The sequence below is a fragment of the Varroa destructor genome, unplaced genomic scaffold (genome assembly GCF_002443255.2).
Source record: "Varroa destructor unplaced genomic scaffold, Vdes_3.0 BEIS01000003.1, whole genome shotgun sequence".
In the NCBI taxonomy this organism is placed as follows: domain Eukaryota; kingdom Metazoa; phylum Arthropoda; class Arachnida; order Mesostigmata; family Varroidae; genus Varroa; species Varroa destructor.
Window position 1 is genome coordinate 7,994,168 of NW_019211456.1, and position 17,607 is coordinate 8,011,774.

The 17,607-nt window shown below is 39.8% G+C and overlaps 2 protein-coding genes across 9 annotated transcripts; both read left to right on the forward strand.

Moving 5' to 3' along the window:
- The first annotated feature begins 6,167 nt into the window (after positions 1-6,167).
- Positions 6,168-10,629, forward strand: LOC111246928 (aminomethyltransferase, mitochondrial). 8 transcript variants are annotated; one of them, XM_022797325.2, is made up of 9 exons: positions 6,168-6,548; positions 6,668-6,847; positions 7,526-7,705; positions 7,943-8,135; positions 8,256-8,382; positions 8,774-8,943; positions 9,118-9,330; positions 9,692-9,795; positions 10,287-10,629. In XM_022797325.2, exons 2-9 carry the CDS (start codon positions 6,722-6,724, stop codon positions 10,353-10,355), a joined length of 1,182 nt encoding a protein of 393 aa, XP_022653060.1. In that variant the 5' UTR covers positions 6,168-6,548; positions 6,668-6,721; the 3' UTR covers positions 10,356-10,629. The 8 variants fall into 8 exon arrangements, with proteins under 8 accessions (XP_022653060.1, XP_022653062.1, XP_022653063.1 ...); XM_022797327.2 differs by having other exon boundaries at positions 6,671-6,847; XM_022797328.2 differs by having other exon boundaries at positions 6,694-6,847.
- A 1,583-nt stretch (positions 10,630-12,212) lies between these two features.
- Positions 12,213-17,090, forward strand: LOC111246929 (uncharacterized). The gene is made up of 6 exons (XM_022797329.2): positions 12,213-12,313; positions 12,459-12,678; positions 13,418-13,606; positions 13,951-14,190; positions 15,123-15,263; positions 15,410-17,090. Exons 2-6 carry the CDS (start codon positions 12,637-12,639, stop codon positions 15,551-15,553), a joined length of 756 nt encoding a protein of 251 aa, XP_022653064.1. The 5' UTR covers positions 12,213-12,313; positions 12,459-12,636; the 3' UTR covers positions 15,554-17,090.
- The last annotated feature ends 517 nt before the right edge of the window (positions 17,091-17,607 follow it).

Sequence of the window (17,607 nt, forward strand, 5' to 3'; positions counted from 1 at the left end):
CTATTGTTGTCATTTAATACAGGTTCCTATATATACACATAACTCGGAATTCTATGTTCGGTATTGCATTACCATATACGCATTATACGATCCATAAAAAAGAGAGCACTGGGAAAAGTTTCACTCAACATTGCAAGCTCTATACTTTTATTCAATCTCCGACAGAAGCATCCCTGACTAATTGCATACCTCCAGATTGGGAGTGCAATACACAGTCAATAAAACGCGAGTATCATATTTAATAAAGTTTTATTGAAAGAACTATGTTTTGGCAACTACATCAATCGAATGTAACTTGATTTCGAAACCGATTGACCGACGGCAATTCAATGGTGCACGGCTTAGGAGACTCACTTTAAAACGTTTTCTCTTCTTTCGCACGTTCGTTCGTAATATGTTGATGGTGAGACCAAGAGTGATGACTGATTTCTGGGTTTATCAATTTGTTACCACGCCGTTTCTAGGTTACTTAACATGACTGGTACCTGACGAAATATGAACGTTTTATTTGTTGCTGTGTATACAGATGAAAGTATTCACCAATAAATAACCAGTGTATGTGCACAGTCGCATCATAAACTCTGGTCCGACCACACGCGAACCAGACTTATTCTAAGTTCTTCTTATAGTTTCTAAATAAATCTGCACATTCTACGATACGCAGGATTTGTGCCTCGTGTAAAGCTTGCCTCAAACTGTATTTCATGTGACTATCACGACCCATGATGCCCCTTTCGCCGAAAAGAAAGAAGTTGGATGTTTAACTTGACAGATTTATTGGTAGTGCCGTCTATGATATGAATAGAAATAATAAAGAATTAATATGAATCTGGTCAAGTTACATTCTATTTATTGGCACTGCAAGGTGGTAGTTTGTCTAACGCGAATCAATAACGAGAGCGTTTACTGACTCCCGTTTTGGAGCTGCCCTATTTATTTGAGATTATGCCAAAATTTTCGGCCATAATTGAAACTTCTAGTTTTAATTTAAAAACGATTCCTTAAAATAATCAAATAGATAGTTAATAAAATAATAGGCGCCGGTTGATGCGCAAAAGGACATTCGTTGAAGTTACGAGGTACTTCAATTATTTTCCGGAGTTCCCCCGCAGCCCATGTAATACGTCCAACCTTAACTATTCGCAAGAGATATGGAAATGTAACACTAACAATCACGTACCCTAATGGATTGGCCTAACTGCCCACGGCCTCGCGAATAGGCGACGTCGAACGTTTCATTGAAGAAGTATTTAATCGTAACTTATCGAAACTAAAGGGTTTTAACACCTTTATAGGGTACAATGTAGAACGCAGGTGAATAACACAAAAATAAGACAAAAAATCATGATATCGATAAAAGCAGTATTTACATAGTAGTATAGTTAGTTACATAGTACATAGTAATAGTATATTACAAACGAAACGTATCGATTCAATCAGTTGAGTTCAGTTCAGTTCAGTCACGATCATAAAGCTTAAATTGTTGACGGGCTTCCGTAAATGGGATGGGTCATTTTGGCTTTTTCCAACTTGTTCGTATCAATCAGTAAACAGGAGCGCACGTTTAGAAATCGACATTATGATCGAGACACCAACGGATCATACCATCTAACGACTTGAAACGAGAGAAGCCTCAAGGCTCAATAAGAGAAGAAACGTTTACAGGTTTTCGGCTGGTCCAAACAACATCTGGGGCTGACCAATTTTAGTGTTTGTCTCTATAACTGGTAATGGATAAGGCGCTACATGGGAAGTCTTCCATTTTTTTCAGAACATAACTCTTTTTGCATGTGTAGAAAATTTTAGTGGCAATAGCAATAGCCCGACCGATAGATCCGATGATGGATTGACTGGAGCAAGATTGTACAGGTGGGAGTTAAGGTTGTTGTCATCGCGTACGTGCACGTTACCAAAAGCAGATACGGTTAAGCCCCTCAGATAAAAGAAATCATTCGATGTTATACACAGTTGGTTTAGGTCGGATATACGTCAACAATCCTTTGCGCCAGGTGTAGCTCGTGAATTCGAACGCTCAACTAGAGCCTCACCTGCGCATTGAAACAATCAATAAGCAGGTAAGAAGAACGTAAATTGAAATAGCTCGACACTTATTCCTCGAGTTGAAGCGTCGTCCATCGCATCGTTTCAGTGCCAAATGCTTTTGTCGGATGTCCTTGGAACCAACCATGTGCTGGGGAAACACCTTACTACTACTATAGAATGTCTATGGGACAAGAAGGTACACGAACGAATAAAATAAAGATCTAGAGACGTTTACTTCGCTCAGTCTTCATTGTGAAAGTGAAATTTTATCACTAAGTTAAGTTAGTGCATTCTGACATATTTCTCATCATTGTTCTACTGTTTAGCTAATTGTAACCATTGAAATCTTGTTAGAAGTCGTGTCCTGTACCGCCCAGCAGGTAGTAACTTTGCTTAGTAGCACTTGGACATTACAGTTGTAACTTATCTTAGTATAAATCGTTTAAGAACAGAATTCGAATCCATGTTATAAGGTTAGGATTTTTAAGCTATACGAATGTTGAGTTTGGTTATGAGTCCAAAGTGCTAAGTATCTTTATCTTAAATTCAATACACTGCCGTAATGTAGTCGATTAGCTGCGAGCGAGATATAGCTGAAGACTACAGTAATAGTCGAACAATCGTCATTTGACCCACGATAACAAGTACTTCAACTACGGAACAAAGGGACGTTGTTGAGCTACGAGTTGTTATGGCGTTTAGAGTGGCTTCGCAAATTTTCCTCGGAATGAGAAACTTCGATGAGGAATTAAACGGTTTATAATTTGAACACAAACCCGCCAATCTTAGCCTCATCCAGTGCTTCAACGCACCGTAGGAACTTACGAAATTTAAGGCGTGTAACCTTTAGCTGCAAAAGCGCAACCTACTTACGATACTTTCGACCTACTTATTAATTTGTTTGCATAATAATATGAGTATGTAATTCTAGTAAAAACAATGGCTTCAACGCGTCTATAAGCGCCTCTCAGCATTGTTGTAGGTCTACCAAGGAGAGCGTAAATGGATTCAACGTTGTAGACACTTGATCTCCCGCTTTAACCGTAGATCAATAAAAACATGTTTCGGCTCTTTGCACGAATTAAATTAGAGCAGAATCTAGTCTGTATTGCAACAAAAGCGCATTTTTTTTTCTCGAAATTCGTCACAAAATCATGACAATTCTCAATGAAATTAATGATGAATCATTCTATCGACCGCACCCGCTCATTGTAGCAATACTGATTAGTTGATATCATATCATGGTCAATTTAATTAATTAAGCTATAGCTCCAATGGGTGGCCAGCAGTCATCTTAATTCGTCACCCCAATCAGCGTGTTTCAGAACGGATAAATTTCATGGGTGGTACCAAAATCCTGGCATATATATATATATATATAGTAGCTTTAATTGTTTCAGATGCAATTCTCTGTGGCTCTAGTCGCATATTCTATTTTTTGCACCCATCCTAAGTGTATTTTTTATTTCCTCTAATGATTTCGTTCTCGTGATTTTGTAGTTGTAGTTCGCTCATCGTATTCTTTCACTTTAGTAATTTGTTTCGTCCCACATAAATAACAACCCTGTTAAGATTGTTTTATTTCCTTGTTTAGTCGGTGTATAGTTATCCTATAGAATTTTCTCCGTACTCGGATTTTTTGCGGCAGTAATCTCGTTAACCCGTTGTTACAACGATCGCCTTTTCTACTAACTCACGTCTTCTTTTGGCCCAGTCCCCATGTTTTCCCGTTGCGGTAGACAAAAGTCCTGCTATCTAATCTAGCTAAGACGTCTACTTCAAAGCTGCCGAAAAAAACCTAAACAAATCTTACTTCATGCATATACAAAAAGCCAGCCGTCGGACTTGCAAGATCGTTACTCTGTCGTTGATATTTCACCGAACCGAAAATCGTCATTGCGTCGCCCTGTGAGCGAACAACGTCGATCTCTCGCTTTTCGTAAAACAAACTATAATGATACGAAAATACTCTTACGTATTATTTCGTTGTATAGGTCTGATTTCTAACTCTCATGTCCAACTGTTCCCTTCACAGTGTCTATACTTTCCTGATTCAGTCAAGAGAGCAGCTTCTTTCAGTTCTTCTATTCGTCCAACAAAAACAATGCAGCATAAGAGTTCCATTTATGCACTGATGTTGTTGTTGTTGTCGTCCCTGTGACGATGTTCTAGTAACCCCTCGCGTCCTTTGTTCTAATGGCCTAGTTCTCTCGTTGCGACCAAGCCATTACGACGCCGCAGCTGCCTTGCTAGTAAACAGGACAACTGACTTCAACTTTGAGATAGCTAACACAAATCTTAATTGAAAACACCAGATACATTACCCGTCATCAAGCCACTAACCCGTTGCCTTGGTAGTGCTGCAATCCGGCCTTTGTCTGTTATATGGCGATCCATAGCTGGACTTGCAACGTCACACTGGCCAAAAGTCTACTATTTATAGCTTGAATTTCAGATGGATATTTGAATCTGCAAGTTTTTTTATAGTGAAGTTTAGCGGTAAGCCAAACGGCAGTGCGGCATCAACGAGAGAGTGGATCATATTCTGTGTTGAGATCAATTATGGGACACTTAAGTGAAGCGAGAGAATTCAATAAAAACTATTGCAGAACTAACGATTAAGCTCGACAACCGTCTCGAGGTCTTGTAATAATAATTGTTCTAGAATAGATCACGAACATAGGGATGATTGAAGTATACACAGAGCTAAAATGTAGGGACCTAATTTAACTCAATCTGTTCGAGCAACACTTATTTGAATAGTCTTGAGTACGCTTTCATCATTTTCCAATTGTATTTAATCCGTCCTTAAACTCTTCTTACATCCACGTAATTCGCCAATTATTAATCAGTTCCGCAAAAGTGCGTTTGTAAAAAAGCCCGAATTTTCCCATTTTACAGGTTTCGATAGCAGCGATAACGGTCCAAAAACGCCCCAAAAAAATAGATTCAAGAGTAGGCTTTTTTTGGCTTACATGAGAAAGGCGCTTTCTGCAGAGGGAAATTATCGGATAAAAAGCGTTCTGTTACCAGTTGGTAGAATGGCACGCGTAGCAAACTCCAGCGTGTAACTCTACCAGGCGCTACGCATGAACTTAAAAAGATGTTCTATACGTAGACGGATAGACACGCAGACCGACACTAAACTTTAGATAAGGTATTATCAGATGACACTTGCAAAATTTTCCGTCAAATAGGAAAGTAGATGACCATCAATTAAGGACAGCACTGTGTACCAAATCAAGCTGAATTGTCCTTGCGTTATGGTCGCGAAATATAGAGTCGGGTTGGACGTTGTGTTTTAATTAGCGCTTTCAATTATTTGTACAGTTTAACTCATCAATATATTTATGTAGGGGCAATGCAAGCTTCTTCATCTCATGCCATTTGTGCACTGTATACGGCGACATGGTTTCTTTAAGCTTTGCGCTTTTCTGCTTTTATAGCTTCTGCGAATATGATGTATGTGTATGATGCGATGATCTGACGGTGGATCTACTGATGATGTTAAACAGCAAAAATATGGCGGAACTGACTCGATGGCGTATTCTGCTTCGTTTAATATAATAAGATTACTGGAAATTAATAATTGGTAATTGAATCAGTAAAACTTAATATTCTAATTTTAGGAGCGCCAAATTTTTTTAACTAGGAACTGTCATTACTTAGGGTATATGGCCAAAAAGAATGTCCTTTCAATTGTCTTTAGCATCGTTTGCACTCTTGGCTGTTGCAATCGTTAGGATCGGGTCTAAATTCGCAAGATCAATGTTCAGCCCTTGAAGATATTTACGCACGTACCAAGACATACTTTGAGTAAACTAAAAACTATTAATTAACGTCCATGTTGGTTATTGGATGATTATATTACAAATGAACAGTGTAGTTCTTCCAAGATTGGCTCGTATCACAAAAAAAATGATGGGTTAAAAAAACCTGCTCAATATAGCAGTGTTATATTTGTATTTACAGCATGTTTATATGTCCGATAGTGTGGATCATGCTTCTACGGGCTCGTCCTTTTGCCCTCCCTGTCTGTTTGCTTTTCCGCCTCACGTATCGCATTTATCTGCCGTTTTATCTAGTCGTATCGCTGGAAGATAGCATCTCATCTTTTCGATAGTGTGGTTTCGGGATCGAGCAGTGTGTGCCGGCTTGTTCTATACCTATCCTTTCTTGCCTACGTCGTCTCAATGGTTCATTTCTTGCAGTGTTTCTAACGTATATCGTTGTGGATACCACCATCCTCGTTAATCTAAACGGTGAACTGAGGTTCGAAGGAATGAGAAATAATATAGATAATCGACTTATCGTACTTCCCTTGGCATAAAGCAAGAGACCAACCGAAGGATACGTAAAGCGACGGCAGATCGATTTCACCTGTGCATAACAGCATTTTTACAATTTTAATTACCATTTGGATCGGCGCATCGTTCAGGAATAACTACGAGTGGTTCAACGGCAATTTTCGACGACTTCGAGGCATGGCAGATGCGACATTGAAAGTACTCCTAGCAACTAACAATTTATATATTTTTGATAGCGACCATAGACGTACTGGATTAATCTTGTTGAGGTATTTAATACGAACTTTCACTGCTGTGTTATGCGTCTTCCCATTTAGTAGAAGAAGTGCCGCTAAGTTTTCAGGTAGAAAAAAGGCGTGAAGCAGGGGAAAATGTTAAGTCGTTGTGTGTCAACTTTTGGCAGACATTCGACAGGCCGATGGGGTATCCGGGCATTGAGTACGAAGGCACCACTTAAAACACCTCTTTACGATTTTCACGTGAATCACGGAGGAAAGGTAAAAACATTTCACCCCCGAGTGTAGGGCTGTTTTTCTAGATTGATAATAGCAAGGAAATGTGTACCCGAAAAAATTCCCAAATAATTTCCCATGTTGCTGAGAGAACTTACATGTTGTCTAGCGCTGTCACTATATCCTAACGCTGTTCACTCACGCTATCCTCATGACAATAGGACATGCACAGCCGGTACTAACGGTCAACCTGTTTCAGCCAACGAAAACGGTACCCTACAACTATTGGTATGAAGATCGAGTCAAAACAGTGTCTCTAAGCTGCGCTATATAAATGCGCGAGTTGTCCTCATGACGTTATTAACATATTAGTCAAACCTGAGAAATCTTAAATTTTTTTTATTAAGAGCATCTGCATAACGGAGATGACACAGAATATTCTAATATATATGCCGAGTTCCTCACCATTGACAAACAGATATCCGTATATATAAACAAGGCATTTACTGTATAAACTAAACATCGTCATTTTCAGAAAGCAGAGACCCCTGCCTTTATGTAAGTCTCTATCCCAGCTGACAGATGCATAGCTCGGTCAATTGTCAACACTGCATAAAAGTCTGCGTAAAACAATAAACCAAGCTAGATGTGCCAGTTATTAATATTGATCATATTGAAAATATCGAAGAGAACACATTCTTATTCAATTATGGTTTCCTTCAGATGGTTCCGTTCGCAGGTTACTCAATGCCGGTAGAGTATGCGGGCCTTTCGATATCAGCGTCTCATGTACACACCCGGAACCACGTCTCAGTATTCGATGTGTCACACATGCTTCAGAGTAAACTTCATGGTAACGAAAGAGTAGATTTTATCGAATCGTTGGTGGTTGCCGACGTTAAGGCAAGTGTTGTACCGGGTCATTCAACATATATATGTTAGACCAATGGTGAGCAAAAGAAGTTGTTTAACGAAACTGGCGTCCGCAGTAACTCCTGCTAAATCTTTTTTCTCCATTGTTAATCTAACTATCATGTGAACATACTCATTTGGACGTTTTTTAGTTTCAGTACGAATAAGAGCTGCGTGACGCCGACACGTTAACGCCTATGTCGTATGTACGGCTGGTTGAATTTGCAGGGCCTTAAGCCAAATGCGGGTACCCTGACTGTCTATACGACACCTTCTGGGGGCATCATAGATGATCTGATCGTGTCATCTACTCCTGAATATCTGTACATCGTGAGCAACGCAGGCTGTGTTGAGAAGGATTTAAAGCACGTACGAGCGAATCTAAGGAAATGGAAAGACGTGGAACTTGAGATTATTACTGGTGATTCAACTTTAAGGTTTTAAAGATATTTCGTAAGGGAATATAACAATTAACAAGTTACACCATGTGTGCAGACTATTAACAGCCTTCCAGCTACGATGTGACTGTGCCTTTTTGCAGACCATGTCCTTTTGGCTGTCCAGGGCCCGCAGACTGCGACGGTTCTATCAAATTTAGTGTCATGTAATATGAACGAGCTGAAATTCATGGATACAACTTTGTGCGACGTTGCTGGAGTTCCATGCAGGTAATACGAAGCTCGCAATCACTGAGTACATCTGTTCGATGAGATGAACAACGTAAGATATTTGAGAGATTTTAAAGGGCTAGCAGGAAGTTGCACTTGTCGAAGTGCTTGTCTTCGAGAATTTTTTGTGTGGTAGAACTTCAGTTCGCGATCGACCTATACGCAGCGAACGAAGTGCTTCAAAGCACGTATTTTGTAGACATAAGATCATTTCGTTTTATTTGTCGAACAGGGTCTAAAAATTAAGATTTGACAATGCCCATTCTGAAATTGCTTTAAAAGATAGCCAAAGGTTTATACGAATCAATAAAACAACAGTGCACAACAATCAACCAGAATGACAAAAGGCAGTCAAGGCATCCATTTATCTTTTTGATTGTTCATCCAAAAGAGTGACTCGATGCGGTTACACCGGCGAGGATGGTGTGGAAATATCGATTCCCTCAGTAAAGGCAAATGACGTGATTAAAGCCCTTCTGGCGTCTAAGGATGGAGATGTGAAGATGGCAGGGCTTGGTGCCCGGGACACCTTGCGACTCGAAGCTGGCCTTTGCCTATACGGTATAGCGCTAATCTATCAAATACTATTAAACGAAATTTACTAACCTAAATCAAACTCTGTTAGTATGTTAAGCATCCTGGACGAAATAAAGTCCCATTAGTACTTTGAAAGGGAGACACACATAACATTTATGGGTTCCTTACTCACAAGGTTCGTTTACATTGAAACTTAAGGCAATGATATCAACGAGACAACGTCTCCGATCGAAGCGGGCCTAGCTTTTACTGTAGGTAAACGGAGGCGCACTGAAGGTGGATTTCCTGGCCACGATGTGATCATGCAGCAGCTTAAGGAAAAGCCCAATCGGAGACGCGTAGGATTCAGACTCGAAGCGGGAGCACCCGCTAGACACGGAGCAGACATTTTGCATTCAGGACAAAAAATCGGTGCGTGCCGAAAATCGTTGATGATAAGTTACCTAAAAAGTACGTTTTATCAAGGAAAATGTAACGTATTAATAACCAATTCTTGGAATGCTTGGTACAGACGCGGATAACTCCGTCATTGGTTATTTTCCGTTTTTTTTTTAACAATATATAATAACTGTTCTTATTCGAGTGTTAGATCTGTTTCGCAGACTAATTTGGAATGGTTTGTCACGGTCAAAATGTATACATATTCAATACGTTCTTTGTTTGATGCACCCTTTAAAGTAAGTAAGTAAGGGTACTATTTCACCTAAATTCGTTCAACGTAGTTGACTACTGACGCATATTTTCTGGGTACGCTTATTATTATTTGTCGCAGGTGAAGTAACTTCCGGTGCGCCGTCTCCCAGTCTGGGCTACAATATTGCTATGGGTTACGTACCAACTTTTCTTTCCAAAAATGGGACACAACTTACCATCAAGGTATCGTATTATTTCTAGATAACTACAAACAGATCATGCTAGCCATATATATAATTAGTAGATATAATAATAAAATAAAATAGCCCCAAAAATGTGGAACGTATTGCGTAAAAAACAAGAACAAAAGATAAATAAGAACGAAAAAAAAAACAAAACAAAAAAGACTTCTGACACTCTACTAATGGCTCTCTCTTGTAATTACCAGCTATATAATTGACCACATATCTTTCGTGGAAATCCCGTTTCATACGAAATCTACTAGCATGGCGGTTTTTAAAGCCATACAAACTGGGCACTCAATACGTGTTTATGGCATAAAAAATAAATTATTTCGCTCCCAATATTCCTCGTAATTACTTAAGTGGCCTTTTACCATTGGCATGAAGCTCGCCAAATCATATTTAAAAACATATGTGAATAATTTGTCCATAGCAAAAATGCTGATTCCATTAGAGCAGTTGTTAACCTTTCAACTCTTTTTTCTATTCAAGGTTCGAAACAAGGAGGTGAAGGCAACAGTCGTCAAGATGCCATTTGTTAGCACTCATTATTTTACCTAACTTTTTTAGGCCTGAAGTCCACACACCCCAATGGGCTGTATGGGGACTGCTTGTCCTGTTGCGTTTGTGCTGAGAAGACCCAAATCTCGTTACATCGAATTGCTGCTTTAGTCAGTGTGATCGAGAAAGGTTTTTACTTGGATTTTATATTTGACTCTCAAGAAGCCATTGTTTATATATATATATATATATATGTATTAGCTCCTAAAGGACCGTTCATATTTTTCTATAATAAAACAAACCTGATCAGTGCGTAAGAAAACTGTAAACTTAAGCCTAGCATTAGTCTCTAATTTAGTTTTAGATACGGCAATTAGGCGGTGTGGGTCCTTCGGTTTATTCCATCTGATTGACTGTACGACGATATTTTCCAATTTCTCGTACCCCACAAATTCTATATGTAGTTTAGATATTGTTCTAATGAAATTCATTGGACATCACAACGCGATAGCTTTCGTGTCCATCAGATCTGTCATCAGTCCATCAGCATGAGTCAACTTACCATTGGTAACTTTAGCTTCGAAGAATATCTGCAATATGACATGGCAAGGTCGATTTTAACTGGGTAGTCTGGCCAATTTAATCTGCTACAGTAAAGAACGTAATTATGTCATATCCTCGAGCGGTTACATCGCTCTAGAGCACATTATTAATGCATTTCCATTTTGCTATCCGACCTAATAAAAAAATAGTTAATTTTAATCCGTATTGAGCGAGGCAGCAGTGGAACTGTCAAGAGCAGCATTGTCAATCCGACGCCTTTCTCCCATGAGCAGTTAGCGGATTCCCCTATGGACTCGGTCAGTCGATCAAGCGCATGTTACGCGGGGCAAACGGGCGAATCTTAACAAGGTTCTAGTGTAAAATGCGCTAAATAGGTCGAAAATCGTCACCTGCACAGCGGATATTGTCAAAGAACAGGCCAAAGATCCTCTACATTTAGATTCACCAAAGCCACCTTTGAACCCAAACATTGCCTCAGGTTCATTCGCTGATCTTTGTGCCCAGTCGCTTGCTTGCGAGACAAGGTAGAACGAGCTGCTAATACAGTTTACAAACAAAATTGATGCTTTCGTAAACAAATATGGTTTGTGCACAAACCATACTTACTGACATGAGCGCTATTATGCCATGCTTCTTGTAGCCGGTATTGCTCCTCTGTCTGTCTGTCTGCCTGTCTGTCCGTTCACAACACGGTACCAGCCATGCTGTTGTTGCTGTAATTGTTCAACGGGGGCAAACTGGTGAGGCAAACTCGAGGGCCACACCCTGACGCGACGCTTAAAAATGCTACCACTATAGAAGTTGATTCGTTCGTTGAATGAGCGGTTGAATTAGATCCGGAACGGGGTTTTAGCAGACTTCTACACGCATATTGTATTGAAAGCACGCCACCACTGACATAACTGCTAGATTTTCAACTGTTCTTCTAGATGGCTAATCTTCGGGCCATTAATAATGACATTCAAGTCAACAACAGCGCGGACAACAACGACAAACGATGCTCACAACGAACTTTACCCCATCACGCTGACGTAACATACGGGATGGTTTGTTTAGTTGAAATTATTTATGCTGCGGTAAACACTAGATGGACAAAACCAACCGCATCGATGTTCGACTTTCGTGTGCTATTCTGCTCTAGACAAACTGTGTAGCACGTGTCGAGACACGTTACAAGCAAAGATCACACAATAAACAGTAACACAGTAGTGTTGGGGGGTAAAAAGCACCGGAATTTCACATTTCATCCGCAACGCGACAACGTTATCAGCAGCAGCAGCAACGGGTTTTATTCTTTTTTCAACTCTATCAACCCTTTCTCGGGGTGCCCAATGCTGTCAGCGTTCTTAGTTAGGTACGCACTTCACTCTCCCGGCTTGGAAGCATCCTCGTACAGTGTCGTTGAAACATCGGGCTGTGGGAACGCTTGTAGAGGAAAAGGAGGAGGAATGGGGGTGAGCGAATGCTTCATATATAAGACTGATGTATAGGCGGCCACAAAGTCATCGTTTTGGTGGTCGCCGTTGTTCATAGTGATCTGAAGTCGTCAATCGTCCCGAGTGTTGAGTTTTGTCGTTTTTTTTTTTGCTTGTCCTTCAGTTGTGTCCTCTGTGTAATCGTCCCATCCGTTAGTCGACGCGAAGATGTTAGTGTCCATGGTAAGGACCTGTTGAGGTTATCGTTTCGATCGTGCGATAAAGTATGTGCAAATTTATTATTGGATAAACAGTCATTTCCACTCCGCTTCAACCGTGGACCTAAATACGGCCCGACTGGGATGCGCGCAAAAAGTGAGGTTGCCCGAGGCGTGCGACCTACTGTATGTGTTGATATAATAGAGATCTTCAGTGTAGTTCTGAAAGGATACTAAAGTGATATATAGTTCTAACATTCATGAGGTCGGTAGATGAAACCTGCTAGAATCTAAAAATTACTTTTTTGCTTTACATTTAGAGTCAATCATCGTACTACATCAAATTGTACTAGTTTAATATCTAAGACATTGCAATGAATCTCATTTTATTGGTAAAGCTTCATTATGTTTTCCTTTTTATAGTTTCAACTCAGTACGATTTTTGTTTGAGGTTTCATTTAGATGGTGGCACATTGTAATAACCTAGATGAAAAACAGGCTTTTATCATTGATGAAAACAGGCCTTTATTTTGTGGCACTGACGGTATTGTACTCCATGAATTAATTAACCTGTTTTATTTCTGTGGCGGTTAAATGGCGATAGAGGAAATTTGGTTTGAACTATTCACCCCAGTTGAAGTTCGCTCCTTAACCCCGGCTTCCCTAACCCTCTAGTAGAGTACGAACTCTACTAGAGGGTTAGGGAAGTTCTGGGGAAGTTCCCGTTCTGATTACGCGTCCGTAATGTCGATAATGTCATTTTATGTGTCTATTCGCCGGTGCGATGTTTTCGATAATCGGTCGACGTCCTGTACTACTCACTGGCTGACTCCCTATTGACTGACTAACGATGCTTGCCTTGCCTTGTCGGGGATGACGCTTGCTTCCTGCCTTCAATGGATAAATTTGTTGCGTGCCTTAATAGCAGATATCTAGCGTTCTAGCCCTTGCTGTGGCCATCAGTCTGCATCTGTTAGCCGCTCCGACGCCTGCTGCTGCCAAGGATGCGTCGGCGGCTGCGTCGGCCAAAAAGACAGAGGTATGGTCCATCGGCATCCCCAGTGCTATGGGGCCCCTTCAGGTGGGCCCCGGCCCTATGGTGCCCAGTCTCAAGGTACATAATAGCTAAATGCTACTAAATATACCCGAATGTAAAGGCAAGTGCTATACTGCCTTTTTGAAATTTCATAAAACAAGCTTGGTGAATTGCTACCTATTTAGCCTATTACAATCTCAAATGGCTTCTAACAACGAACGCTCCCTTAACAGTTTCGTCTTGTCTTTAGAATAGACACTTAAAAGGGTTTGTCTAAGTAACTTAATAAAATTCCTAACTAACAATTTGTTTTGTCCTTTGGGATGTACAGTAAAAAAGTTTAAAAAAGAATGTTAGATCTGCATATTTTATGATCATTTATGTTTTTGATATAATTAATTACTGCCGATGCGATACTCTAGGTTGCGGCGAGTCATCCTTATGAATACCACAACTATCCACACGGCGGTCACCCATATGGTGGATATGGCGGTGGTCATTACGGCAGTCATGGGGGGGGGTACAGCGGAGGGGGATATGGACATGGAGGCCATGGCGGGTACGGTCACAGCGAATTTGAATTCGGACATGTTTCACCATCTTACAAGTCTTCCCTTGGTTGTCATCATAAAGGATTTGACCTCATCCCTTGGTTTATCATGGTAAGTAATCTATCGATCTATTATATTACTAAAAGTATAGCTTTATGGATTGTTCCGACCTAAAACAACGCTTTAAAAAGCCGCGTATTGGGCTAATTTTTTGTGGACTACAAGAGTTCCTTTTCTGGGAAGGTGTGCGTGGAAGATGAGTACCTTTGCCCCTGAAAGTTTGTTTCTCTTATAGAGCATAATGTTAACCTGGTCGGTCAAAGATCAAGATCAGCAATTTCCTTCTCATTTTCAATGTTTCAAAACGACGCCGTAGCACCTCCAACCTATCATAAAACGTACTAATGAATATTTTTAGTTAAATTGTATTGCGTAACCAATAGTGTACTCCACATGCGTCGTTTATGCCATATTGTGAAAGGAGCTATTAGGTCCTATGCATACGGGAACAGCCATTTGACGTTACAGCTATTATAAATACAGTGAACCATTTATCCTTGCACAGGCTGAACAAAGGGCAATGAAAAAAAAAAAGACAAAACAGATAAAGCAAAAAAGAAACGGGGCGAAGCTCGTAATAGGTAGAAATAGCTTAAGCTCCTAGATTCCATACAATGCGATTGGATCGATAAATTTTTGCAAATCGTGTCGTGAATTGGCTTCGGAGGCTAATAGGCCTATTTTTGTTTGTACACTCGGTTAGCGTTATGCGTCATAAAAGACAAAAGTTCCTCTTAGTTACCTATTTTGCCGTGTTTGTTTGACACAATCTCCATTACCATGTGCTTCAGATAATTTTTTAGTATACCCTCGACGCCTCACGTCACATATCCTATTTCCTGATATTACAATTTTTCCGTTAGCTAATAAACTGACATTTTTAATAAGTATTATTTATTAGTCCAATTGCAATAGACTCGTTATTAATTCTGTTTTGCTCGATCTGTTGAGACTAAAAAATATCACCTTTTCGATATTTTCAGGCCTTAGGTGCGCTGATACTTATTCCTATATTCGGTGCACTGATCCAGTTCAAGCTTCAGGCTCTCGCACCGTTGTTTGGCTTCCAAGGCCAAACACCCCTTGTTACAACTCAAGTCGGAGGTACCAGAACTAACATCCAGGTAATAACTTAAAATGCAGTCAGCAAACGTATACGAGTAAATTGTGCCCCAAAAGAACCCCTCTGTATCTTGCGTGTCGATTAAAATTCTGTCTAGCTAGGATTTCGATCTTATGGATTTGTTTCGTTGTCGTTTGTATGATACAGGCACGTTTGTTAAACGAGATTTGGCCAATGGTCGATAAGGCCATCGAACATTACACTGGAATGGCTACAGAGGAGCTCAAAAAAGAGGCACTTCATACCGTTAACACAATTCAAGGTTTTCGCGCGCAAAAAAATTCGAAATAGGCAAGATAGTTTCACAGCTATCTTCGCATTATAAAAAAGTGGCCCATGAAATCTTATCAGGACTTCATTCCACAGAGCTAATACAAGCATTATTATATTAACTGAAACATAATGGTTTACGTTCCCACGTCGTCACGACACGGCCGAACTTGGCAGCGTACTGGGGCCACTCAAAAGCTGCTTAGAGTGAAGCTAAACCGGAGCATTTATGCTCTGTGTTAGGAATCGAAGGGTAAGCACTAGTCAACGCAAAGAATGATAATCCACGCCCCCGGGCAAACCCAAATAGCTATTGTATTGCACCAATAGACAAATTCAAAATACGTCAACCTTCAATTAGCTGTCGTTTTATGTAAAAAAAATACTCACGGTTAACAGCTGCTTGATTTAGCTCATATTCGCCATGCTGTCTGGGAGCTATATGAACTACATTAATTACTTCAATATAATTATTTTTCATTAGATGCTACTAAATATGTGGTGCAATTTTATGGTGCTCCATATTACCCTTTATAATGTTTATATATATGCGCAAATTACAACTCGATTGTAGGTTATTTGCTATCGAATTCTATTGGAATATGGGTCACGCTGAGTTTTATGGAGCGAGAGAACAAATGTTTTTCTCATGCGCGTAAAATGGTTAACACACCATTGCGCTCATCATAACCACCATCTAATTGTCATCAAAATTCTGTCATCCTCATCATTCTTCTATGTTCTGTGATTTTTCATCGCTTACGAACCTTCGTAGATATCACTAATGGTACTAAAGGTACTTTCGAAAATCTCAAGTAACAAGTTACCTTGCCTTGGAGACCTATCACCGTATAGCATATGACAAAAATGCTACCAAGTTATGTAGCGTCGTATTCTGTCGCTTGGAATTCGATATTCTGGTCCTACTAGAAAAATGCTCGTCAGTTCTGATTTACCTAATGGTCATATAAGACCAATAATAGGACTACTAACTTCTTCAGCTGGAATATCTACAGGGCATGTCTGGTGTTGTGTCAGTTAGACATCAGTATGGTTCGTGCCTAAGCAAGCCGTTGAAAAGTCCCATTAGGAGGATGCAGATAGAAAGCAATCTATTCGAAAGGTAAATATCGAGGCGGTCTAGGAAGTCTCAACATCAAGTGGGTCCTGGTCTTACCTAACTAGCTTGTATGATGCATAATGCAGAAATAAGCGTTTTTTTTTTTGAAAAAGATTGATTTTAGTGCATTTTAAATGTTACCTTCTTGTCATGAACTATCGTGTACAAAATGTAATTAACAAATAAACGTCGAATGAATGCAGGCGCCATGTTTGATATAGATTATATATGCCACTGGTATAATTATAACGGATACGAAATTATAATTAATAATAATAATATAAGGCTGTGAGATTTAATATATTGTTAATGGAGAACGCTCACTACGTCACGCGAATATGTCAACTGATTGTTTGGCCGAAGTACAAGGGGCAATTTACAAAATTACTTGTGGTATTAACGTAAAAATAAATTACGTGTTGCTAGACGACTGTATGACGTTTTCGTCGTTTTTACTCATATAAATATATATATTTAGTGCCTACTTTAGAATAGCCAACATTACCCGGTTGTAATGTGTGCAGGGAGAAGTAAGTTTGGATAAGCTTAAAGGAAATTTTCCGTATAATATCAATCATGTTTCTTCTTTCCGTTCATAATTATTTACGATTGTTGAGGGTTCTGAAAAAGTATTATAGAATCTCACTAGCCGAAAAATACGTTTCATGCCCAAGTATCGTGGCACTTTCTTCTTCTTTTCAATGCTCTCCTACCTGCTCTAGCATGATTTCCCAAGTTCTAATTATTCTTTTGGGTTAACTGTGATTGCTGCTTTTTTTAGGACTGTAAGTAATCTTATTGCCTCGCACCGTCTTATGATAATAGACCCAATTGTAGGACCGCCGTCCAGTAGCATAATTTCCTTATCTGTATAAAGATGTTGTTAATTTTACTCTATTTGGCTGAGAGGTTGAGGTGCATTTTGACAAAAACTCAAACGCGACCGGTTTCTCTA